Genomic DNA, 10,915 nt, shown 5'->3' on the forward strand with positions numbered 1-10,915 from the left:
CAACTTTCTTAAAGTGAATCAGCTTCAAATCAGCTGAGACTAACAGAGTTTTTATATGGAAGGTGCACCTTGTCGGCCTGCTGAGGTGCACTGCACAAAATAAGGCTTGAAAGCAAGAATTTCTGACGAAATGCTGGAAAATACTGTTGGTATAATGCCAGCATATGTTGTACTGTCTAGTAGAGCCATGCTGAAAAGGTTGAAATGCTCTCTTCTGTGGCGTCGTGGGGTTTTCTTAGTCCTAAGCTGCTCTGTTGAATACCTTTCCCCTAACCCTTGTAGCATTTTATTTCAAATTTAGAGCAGCTCCTCAAAGGGAAAGGTTGTAAAAGCTGATGTAATGTTTGGTTATTTTAATCAACCCTTTGCAAAATAAAACCTGGCACATATGAAAAATGTGCTGCCAGGATTTAGGAACACTTAATTTAAAATAGAACCATTTTTATTTTAAATTGTTTAATTTGTGAAGCATCAGAAACTCATGATGAATTTGTTTAATTTTTTCAACTGTTCTTTGAGTAAGTTTTTTTCGTAAGTTTGTGTTCTGAACTGGCCTAATGATACAGCATTCCCTTTCCTCCACACCCTCAGATTTTAATACAAAATCATCAACCATCAATTGTCTGCAAGTGATCACATGGGCAACCTCAAGAATAACTGGACCCCAAAATCAAATAGAGACGCTAGGTAACGAAAGTGGTTGTAGATGATTGACGTGTTTCTCTACTGACTCTGCTGCAGTTCTCATAGCACTAGTTGCCCCACTTTTCCAGTTTATAAAGTTTTGTATTATCTGACTACAAACGGTAGAGCAAGTTAAAAAACCTGGCCCTAAACTACCTCCAGATCATGGTTTGGTTTTTTTTTTTTCTGAGTAATTGTTGTGACTCCTATAAATTTCCGAAATGTCAAGCTTCCAAAGTACCTCATTCTGAAAGCTGCTCGGAGAAACCCAAAGGAATGCATACTTGCTTATTGGCAGCTTTAAAAATAGCTTGCTTTGACATGAAGTATACGTTTAAGGTTTTCTGTTTCTTTTTCAGAAGAGAGAAAATACAAATGCCACTTGTGCCCCTATGCTGCTAAGTGCCGTGCTAATCTGAACCAGCACCTGACCGTCCATTCTGTGAAGCTGGTGAGTACAGACACTGAGGACATTGTCAGCGCTGTCACTTCTGAAGGCAGCGATGGAAAGAAGCACCCTTATTACTACAGGTGAGGACCCAGGCAAGGGCTGTGCACCAGACGCTGGAATCTGAATGTCTTACCTGCCTGCTAAGGACGTGCTAAGGGCCACCCTTCTGGTGTTGCAGGGTGGAACTGCGAAGAAAGTATTTGTCTTGCCCACGTCTGACTTAGGTTAAGCAGCAGAACCCAGCTGGCTGCCTCATGCTGTTTGACTTGGCTAGCCATTGGGAAAGACTCGGGGGTTTGGTGTGGGGTTGTGTTTTTTTAAACAGCTTTGTGAGGCAGGTGGGCTCTTAGAAGCCTCTTTAACTCTTTATGCAGCGTTCGTTTAAGTTTTGTGTTTGGAAACATCACACCGTGTACGCAGATTCATGGCAAATTTAAAGCACTGTGCACTCTGACAGCTCCACTGTTTTCAGCCAAATCCACAAAATCAAATAGTAAAGTGTAGTAAGAATTGTTATATTGATATACATATTTCCTCCATTTGCTAGAGGTGTATACATTCAGTGACCAACATGATAAAAGAAAACCTCTAGGAGAGTTTGCTTGAAAAATTAAAAGGAATAAGCCAGATAAAATGGATAGTTGGACATTCTCCATGTTGTATGCACTGTTGTGCCCTCTGCAAACTGTGATACGCACTCCAGTGGCCAAGCAGATTACCAAATCACTCTTACTTTTAGTCAAAGTGCCAAGAGCAGATTTAATTACAAAATCATAGAACTAAGAAATAAATGAGACCTGCTGGATTAGATTATCTAGTCCATCCCCCTGGGAAAGCAAAATAGTGCCCTAGAGTATATGCCTTTTTAAATGTTTTTGGTTTGTTTTAAATGTTAATGGCCTAATCACAGCCAGAGGAGGACTCTGCAAAGAAAGTTAAATTAAAGGGTCCTTTCCATCGCCTCTCAATATCACTCTGTTTATGCACTGGCTGTGAATTCTGTATCCCTGCTAATTATTTGCATAGCTGATGACTGCTGCTTTCCAGTCAAGCATAAGAAATGTTTGAACCCATTTTTACTTGCTTACACTGAAACTGCCAGGCAGTTTTGCACAAGATCCCAGTTTGGCATGGGAACCATTCCAGGGCTTGAAAATAACTCCTGGAGTGTGCAGCAAGCTCTCCGTTTGTCAGTGTATCAGCCGTACTAAACATCTTGGCAAAGCTGCAATGCCTCTTATTGCCCAAAGGAATCGGCTAGGTGATGTGCGGCATCTGGAATCTGTAGTTTTTAATTAACTTTATGATTATTTAGCGTCATTATAGCATGTACAGGATTGTTGCATTGTGCCTGCTCTTAATCACGTTGGCATGGCCATCAGTTCAAAGGCAGTTCAGCAGACAAAAGAATTTTGCAGTGAACATTCGTCAGTGCCGAAGAGAAGAAATCTGTGCAGTGAGGTTTTTTCCTTGCAAATTCAGGGAAAGGCAACCTGCTTCCGTTCGTGGTTTGTTTTTTGATGTTTCTTACTCTTGAATTCCCTTCTGCCTGCAGCTGTCATGTGTGTGGGTTTGAGACGGAGATGAATGTCCAGTTTGTCAGTCATATGTCCCTCCATGTGGATAAAGAGCAGTGGATGTTCTCCATTTGCTGCACAGCATGCGATTTTGTCACTATGGAAGAGGCAGATATGAAGGCTCACGTCAACAGCAAGCACACAGGTGATGATCCCTCTCTCCCAGCTGCAGTGATCTCTCTCTTCCTTGCTTTTTAGGTGCAACCTTCACACTTCCCATTAGCACTCTACTTTCACTGAAACGCTTGCTAATTAAGGCCTGATCTCTCAAAGTTGAAGTGAATTGGACTCCAGCCAGGCAAATAATCTGGTAGTGCAGATCAATTTTCAAGCTTAGTGAAATAAAGGAAGCACTACTTAGCCCTCCTTCTTCCTATTCCCCTTATCCCCCAGATGCCCTCCCCTGTTGAAGTCAGCATGCTTTGTTTGTTTTTCTGACTGATTTACTATTTCATCAAAATCCTGCTTTGACTTCAGTGATGATAAGGTGACTTTGAGTGCTAATTGTGCCTACCTGGCTGTAAGTTTGAAATGCACAATAAGTTGAGCTTCGCTCTTCAGTGTGTTTGCCTCCGCGGTCTCTCGGTTTGGAATGTCACGCTGATGTTTAGTTGACACTGCAATCCGGCAATACCGTAAATGTAACTTTGTACTAAATAACAGAACAAGTCGTGTGTTCTCTCCCTGGTCCTGTTCACTTGATAGCCAAAGAGAAGAGCAATAGCAGTTTTCAAACAAGCTCCATATGCTTAGTCCAACTAAGGCAGTCTGGCATAATGTAAGGAGAAGAAAAATTAGAATCCTTTTAATTAATTTCTGGTTTTTAATGAATTTATCTTCTCTTTTTCGGCCACATACTAACAATTGTGTTGACAATACTGAACCTGAATTGCATCCAGCACAGTTTTTCCATTGCTAAATTGCTTTTCCTGTCCTACGAGGAATAAAATTAGGAAAACAGTAAGGGGAGAAGAAGAAGGAAGAGAAGAATGCAGTTGTTTGTGCTCACAGATACATAAGTTAAATGTAACTTCAGAAATACAAACCACTGGAAAGCTCTCTAGGGATTTTATGCCAGCATAGCTCTCGGCACTATTCCCTGCTACCTGAGGTGTTTGCATCTAACTCCACTTCATATATAGGAATCATAGAATCATAGAATGGTTAGAGTTGGAAGGACCTTAAAGATCATCAAGTTCCAACCCCCCTGCCGTGGGCAGGGACACCTCCACCAGACCAGGTTGCTCAAAGCCCCATCCAGCCTGGCCTTGAATACCCCCAGGGATGGGGCATCCACAGCTTCTCTGGGCAACCTGTTCCAGTGCCTCACCACCCTCACAGTAAAGAATTTCCTCCTAATATCTAATCTAAATCTCCCCTCTTCCAATTTAAAACCATGACCCCTTGTCCTGTCACTACACTTCCTGACAAAGAGTCCCTCTCCAGCTCTTCTCTAGGCTCCCTTCAGATATTGGAAGGCTGCTATGAGGTCTCCCTGGAGCCTTCTCTTCTCCAGGCTGAACAACCCCAGCTCTCTCAGCCTGTCTTCATAGGGCAGAGTGCTCCAGCCCTCTGATCATCTTTGTGGCCCTCCGCTGGACCCATTCCAACAGGTCCATGTCCTTCCTGTGTTGAGGACTCCAAAGCTGGAGGAAGTTACAGCAAATGAGAAACGCCACCCATGCCACGTGAAAAGCTTGCATCAGAGCTCAAAAGTGAGCTGTACTCTACTGTATCTTCCTATTGTGGCTAAAAAATTGGAGCTGCTGCTTCTCTTTTAAAGAAAGACAAAAAACCCCTCGTTCTTCCCTCGCCCTGTCAAACTGAGCCATTCAGCTGGCGATTCAGCCAAATGCTTACACGTATGGCAAATACAGAGAGTAAAAAATAGAATGGATTTTCTGGGTCACTTGACTCCAGTCCCTTACCCTGTGATGTTACCAAGTCATAAAAGACTTGTTTGTAAGGATGTTGGCATATGTCTTCAAATAAGTATAATTGTTTTAAACCAACTACTTCTACAGACAGGCAGCTGTCGATTTTCCTGCATTAAATAGGGATCTTTTTAGTATTTCCAGCATGTGTCTTCCTGATAATCAGAATACACATACGTCGTTCTTGTGCCAGAACTGTCCTTTATCTGAAGCAGTAGGCCACCTCTTGCTCCCTCCACCTTTCTTCCCTCCTTCCACAGCATTTATTCCCTTAGTATATTTATGGAGAACAACCCTCGCCTCTCATATGTACATATGTTCTTGTTAGAACCCCTGCTCTCGACATATGCAATCACAGCTGTACATGGTGAAATGAAATAAGTAGTGGTGGCAGTGTAAACCAGCAGCAGCTACAGGGAATAGCTCACGCAATAACATTCTGTGATCAGATTGCTTGAAGGCTTCCCCACATTGATTGCTCATATTCATCCCATGTTCTGCCCATGTTCTGCCCAAATTCTTCTTTTGTTTTCCTTGACTGTTTCCAACTTAAGCACTCCTCATTTGTAGCAAAAATTCTTGTTACTCTCCCTTCAGGTCATAACCTTGTACTTGGTACTATTAAATTTCATTCCATTTCTATTACTCTGGTCCCCAAGGTCAGTGCATCTTTCTATATGATATCCCAGTCATCCTCCCTATTGACAGCTCGGGTCATCAGATTTCATTACTGCATTCCTACATTTTTATCTTAGACTTAAAGGTGCCGCTCATCAGTGTAAAGCTGGATGTTTGCAGAGGCCTTGATCAGGGGACTTTATCACATAGAGAATACAAAGTTTTAGTATGGTCTCTTTTTAACACAGCTGTGATTAAACCAGGACACAGGTGGGAGGTAATAATTTGCCCATCCTTGCCTCGTTGGCTCACAGCAGTTCTCATATGAGAACTCTCACTCTTGTTCATTTCTAGTGTGTGATAGGGTTTGGGATTTGAACTTCATACATTTATTGCACACATAAGGAAACTCTGATGGGCTTCAGCTTTAGAACCGGTTAAATAATGTGGTTTTTTTTTTAAATTCGTGATCTTCTCTTACCATCATTACTGAGGATGCTCCTCAGTACGAGTGAGATTATTCTCCTTTGCCCTTCCTCCCAAATTTACCCATTGGACCCACGTTCATGAAAAGGTGGAGGAAGTTCAGCTTGGACCAGTAGGCACTTTTGGTTTCTAGGCCCCAGATTTACAGAAGCTCTGCTTCCTTTCTAAGTGACAAGGTATTCATTGGTTTTGAACTCTGAACTAATTAAAATGTTTTCTTGGGATTTTTTTCAGCCTCGTAATGAGGTAGAATTGCATGCTTCCTTCCCACTACCATTACAGACAGACTCAATTCTAGGATAAACTGAGAGATGTGTTGTTGTAAACGCTAATAAAAACGTGCAACTATGATCTTAACGGATCAATTCATTTCAGACTTGTTTATAAGCACATTTGAATTAACTTTAAATACTTTTTCTGAAATTTAAAACAGGATCATTGAGATTCCATCTAATCTGCTATACTAGTCATTGCTCCTTATTTCTCTTTCTCAGCTGAAGAGAGGAAGACACCCAGTGAATCCAACAGTCCGTCTTCATCTTCGCTGTCAGCACTGAGCGACTCTGCCAACAGCAAAGAAGATGCCGATATAACCCCAAAAACCAAGGGTTCAAACAACCTGCTAGTCATTTCTGTAGTGCCTGGTAGTCAGACCTTAGTGAACACTGAAGAGAAGTCGGAGAAAGGTAAAACACTGTTAAACAAATACAAACTGTCACCTTCTACGCAGTTGATCTGGCCATAATGTTAAAGAATATGTTTTTCTGTTTTATTTTTTCAGGCTTTGAATGTGTTTTCTGTAACTTTGTCTGCAAAACAAAAAATATGTTTGAGCGCCATCTGCAAATCCACCTCATCACACGGATGTTCGAGTGTGATGTGTGCCACAAGTTCATGAAGACACCTGAACAGTTACTGGAGCACAAGAAATGCCACACTGTCCCCACCGGTGGGCTCAAGTAAGGAAAGCAAGTACACAAACTTTTACTGTGTTAAGCACCTCTAATACTGTGGGAACAGGACAAAAAGAATTCGATTAGAAAGGGTTAGTTAAATGTCTGATAATCCAGATTTGGAGCTTCCTTTAGTTTAGATGACCCAAGTGCAGTCCTTTATTGTAGGCTTGCATCATTATAGCAGATGTAGCATGCAATGGTCTTAGAGCTGTGACAAACTACGGTCCTTCCCCTTTTCAAGTCAAATAGGAGACAGTACGTGGTGGGTCCTAGAGAGAATGAGGCAGCGCTACACAGAGGTGTTGGCAAACTAAGAGGGGTTTTTCCAAGGCATCAGAGCAAAGGAGAGCACACAGCACAGGCTCTGTTCTGCACCTGGCTCAAACTAAACCTCCTGCAGTCTCTGCAACTAGGTATGAAGTTATAACCTTTGTAGACTCTAATGCAAAGTCAGTCCTCTCCAAGAATTAATAACCTTGATGCTTTCTGCTTTGGTTTGCATGCCCCAGAACGATCACTATTGTATCAATTAACATGTAACGAGTAATACTCTTTTAAGAAAAAAGCCCTTTAGCTTTGGTTAAGGTGGTGTCCTTTAAGGTCTGTTGGTGCAGAGTAGTGTTTCTAGAGAATAAGCGTGCCCTTATGTCAGAGTCGAACCCCTGAGGGAAGGAGTGGCTGCTGGGGCCATATGCTTGCTCTCTGTGGGCAGGCAGCGTGATGTTATGCAAGATGCACATCTCTGGTCTCCGTTTGTTCCAGCTGCTGCAGGAAAAGGGGCTGCAACCACTTTGAGCTCAGCTAGGGTTCAGCACAGGACTCCCTGCTTCCCTTGCCCTCGCTAAATGCTAAGCAGACGAATGTTTTCAGTGCACTGTAACTGTCACATGCCGAGCCCACCACATTTAACGTTACCACGAGTAGCTCTATCAGTTTGCACTGCAGGTTTTGAAAACTGGTTCTGTTTGCCAGGCAGCGTCTGGTCTCCAGCTCAGTAGTCCCACGAACTGGGATCTGCGGTCACTTGAGATGTGATGACTGAATCTGGGAAGACCAGATTGAGAAACAAGTAGCGTGCCAGAACGACGGGATGTCTGTCTTGGACGTACAGACCAGTTGTCTAATACGCTTTGGGTTTAAGCTGCGCAGAATCTGTTCTATTTACCAAGGAAAAACCATGACCTATGACTCAGACCTTCCTGACAGAATGGGCTTCTCAGTCTACATAAGTTATTCCTGCCCAACTCAAGTAATAACGAGGTACCTTGAAAGCTGCACCTAAGAAAAAGCTCTGATTTATTTTTTTTTTTAAGGCATCCAGAAGAGCCTGAAGAGATCTAAGTAAATTGTATTTTTCTGTCTCCTGTTTGCTGTGGGGGAAGAGAAAAAATCATGATTCCTCCAGCTCCAGGTCAAAATCTGAGATTCTGATCCAGAGAGCACCCAGCCCAGGAGAGGTATGTGTGCATAGACAGCTGAGTCCTCTGTCGCAATAGAGCTAATCATGTTAGCAGCCTCAATGCCAGGCTCCCTCTCTGGATCAGAGCACTTGATGTGCATCAGGAAAACTCTCTGGATATCCTAGTATCCTTGTGTCCTCCTGTAGTACTCACTGTGTTCAAAAGTCTCTCAATTAGCAGGTAGATTAATATTACACCTGTATGTGCAACCAATTGTAGCAAGGGACAACACACATGGAGAGAGAAGATCTCTGCTTAGAAATGATGTGAAATGCTAGAAAACGGTTGGCAGACCTGCTGAACAGGGAGCACGGATCAGCGGCAGGTAGGGGTGTCTGCAAGACAGTAGCCAGGTGCCTTAGTTGTATCTTTTTATCTAGACCTGCTCTTTTAGCTCACCAGTGAGATCTGGAAGGGAGCGTGCTTTGTTTAATACCGCAGAGATCCCTGGCTGTCCTCACCAACTTCCTCTCGGCTACATAAAGCAAAAGCGGGTGTGTTTTGGGTTTGTTGGTGTCCGGGCTTGTTCAGCTCAGGCTTCCTTCCAAGCTTTCAAGATTCCCTTCTCCAGCCTTCTCGGTCCTTCCTGGTCCAGGAACCAGGGGTGAGGCCCTTTGCCACGTCCACCCCGGTCCGGACGCTTGCTGCTGTGAGTAAGCAGAGCCCACATCCTGTTCCTACACGGGAACAATTCCTGCCGTGGCAGAGGTGGCTGTAGGCAAACACACGCCCCCTTTGAGCATGGCTAGCTCATCTCCCAGAAACGGGAATCCCTGCAAGTCATCCTCACAGACGCTTTCAGCTGCTCCTAGCAGGATGCCCAGCAAGCTTATTGTTCAAGGTCACATAAAAGGAATTTCCTAAGCTTTTGCTGTACATGTGGTATTACAAGTTTATTCCATCTTTACTTAAACAGCTGCTTTCATACTCATCTGTAAACACTCACTTTAAACCACTTCTTAATGGAAAAAATGGCCAAAGTGACTTCGTGCAAACACTAGGAATGTCGTTACACAAAGTACCTGTGAATCAGTCACCCACTCTGCGCCACCCGGCCTGCTTTGCAGAATCTTCCCCATCAAGGTAAGCCAGAAGATTAAAGGGATGCTCCTTTGGAGTGAATCAGTGTTTTCCTAGGAATGCGGGAGCTCTACTGCCATTAAAATGGGCAAACCTCTTCTAAGTAGAGACGTGTCGAGGTGAACCAAGTATTCAAAAGAGGCTTTACAGGGAGAATTAAGTGCTTTTTTCTCCTCTTTAGTAGGTCAGAGAGGGGTCGAGTGACAGGGTTAAGCCAGGAACACAGGTCTTCAGGCTGAGTGACTTCTCTTTTCTCTGTCCCTGCCTTTCCTTGCTGTGTTGCCAGGTGCCCATTCTGCATCTACTCCACTAACCGCCCCGCAGCGATGGAGTGCCACCTGAAGACCCACTACAAGATGGAGTACAAGTGTCGGATCTGCCAGACAGTGAAAGCAAATCAGCTGGAGCTGGAGATGCACATCCGAGAACACCGCCTTGGCAACCATTACAAGTGCGACCAGTGTGGCTACCTGTCCAAGACCGCCAACAAGCTGATTGAACACGTGCGTGTCCACACCGGTGAGCGCCCTTTTCACTGTGACCAGTGCAGCTACAGCTGCAAACGCAAAGACAATCTCAACTTGCACAAGAAACTGAAGCATGCTCCACGCCAGACTTTCAGCTGCGACGAGTGCCTGTTCAAGACCACCCACCCTTTTGTCTTCAGCCGCCACGTGAAGAAGCACCAGAACGGGGACTGCTCCGAAGAGGAGAAGAAGGGCCAGTATTCAACCTCCAAGGAAGCCAGTCCACTCCTACCAGTGAACAGCTCCAGAAACCTCCTGTCACCCCTCTCAGTTATGTCTGCCTCCCAGGCTCTGCAAACAGTGGCTATGTCAGCTGCACAGGGCAGTGGGGCACAGCCAAACTTGGCAGTGAAAGCCTTGGCCATCAACGGCACTTCCTTGTGCTTTGATAAATACTGGAACTCAGAGTTTGCCCACCTTATTCCTTTAACGATGTTTTTCCCCAAGAACCACTATGATCTCACATTCCATCCACCCAGACCTCAGACTGCACCGGGAGGTGCCTCTTCACCTAAACACTCCTTCCTTGCCTACCTTGGACTAACAGAAAGGGCAGAAACTGTCTGAGGGCAGTTACATTCTGTACCAAAAATACCCCAACAAACCCAGCAGGTATACATTGCTGCAAAACGTAGAGCGAAGAGGTAACGAACACTTGTACTATATCATTAGTAAGGTTTAGAAAATGGCTCTGTGTGTATACTTATTGCATTGACATGAAAGCTGCTTTATTAAATCTTCAAGAGGTGACCTACTGCATACTTCTACCTTCAGAGGCATGTTCCCAGTACTCTTATCTAAGAAACTATTTTGTCTTGTTAAGCTGAAAAAGAGTGTCCTTAATGGCAATCAGCACTTGTAAGATTACATATTGATGCATTTTATTTTTGGGCTTTGTGTGCGTGCGGGTGCGTGAAAGAGAGGCTGCCTGTAGCGTGCCCGTGACATTGCTTTTGCACATCCCTTGGATTGGCTTATTTAATTATTATTCTGTTCTCCTTTTCACACACTCGCTCCCTCCCTCCCCTCCGTCTCCCCCTGAACTGTAGACTCGTGGAAGGAGCAACGCTTGGTTTGGGGTGGATTGGTGTATTATTTCAGTGCTGTTTGCAGCTTCCTTGACTTGTACGATGCCTTGAGCT

The 10,915-nt window shown here is 44.1% G+C and overlaps 1 protein-coding gene across 1 annotated transcript in view; it reads left to right on the top strand.

Annotated features, from left to right (window-relative positions):
* Positions 1-10,340, top strand: part of ZNF827 (zinc finger protein 827) — an 87,269-nt gene extending 76,929 nt beyond the window's left edge. The window contains exons 10-14 of the mRNA XM_074154976.1: positions 1,044-1,215; positions 2,691-2,857; positions 6,245-6,436; positions 6,532-6,709; positions 9,533-10,340. Coding sequence (XP_074011077.1) covers positions 1,044-1,215; positions 2,691-2,857; positions 6,245-6,436; positions 6,532-6,709; positions 9,533-10,340 — 1,517 coding nt within the window. The remainder of the gene's footprint in view (positions 1-1,043; positions 1,216-2,690; positions 2,858-6,244; positions 6,437-6,531; positions 6,710-9,532) is intronic.
* The last annotated feature ends 575 nt before the right edge of the window (positions 10,341-10,915 follow it).

This window comes from Numenius arquata, chromosome 10, assembly GCF_964106895.1.
Source record: "Numenius arquata chromosome 10, bNumArq3.hap1.1, whole genome shotgun sequence".
Taxonomy (NCBI): Eukaryota; Metazoa; Chordata; class Aves; order Charadriiformes; family Scolopacidae; genus Numenius; species Numenius arquata.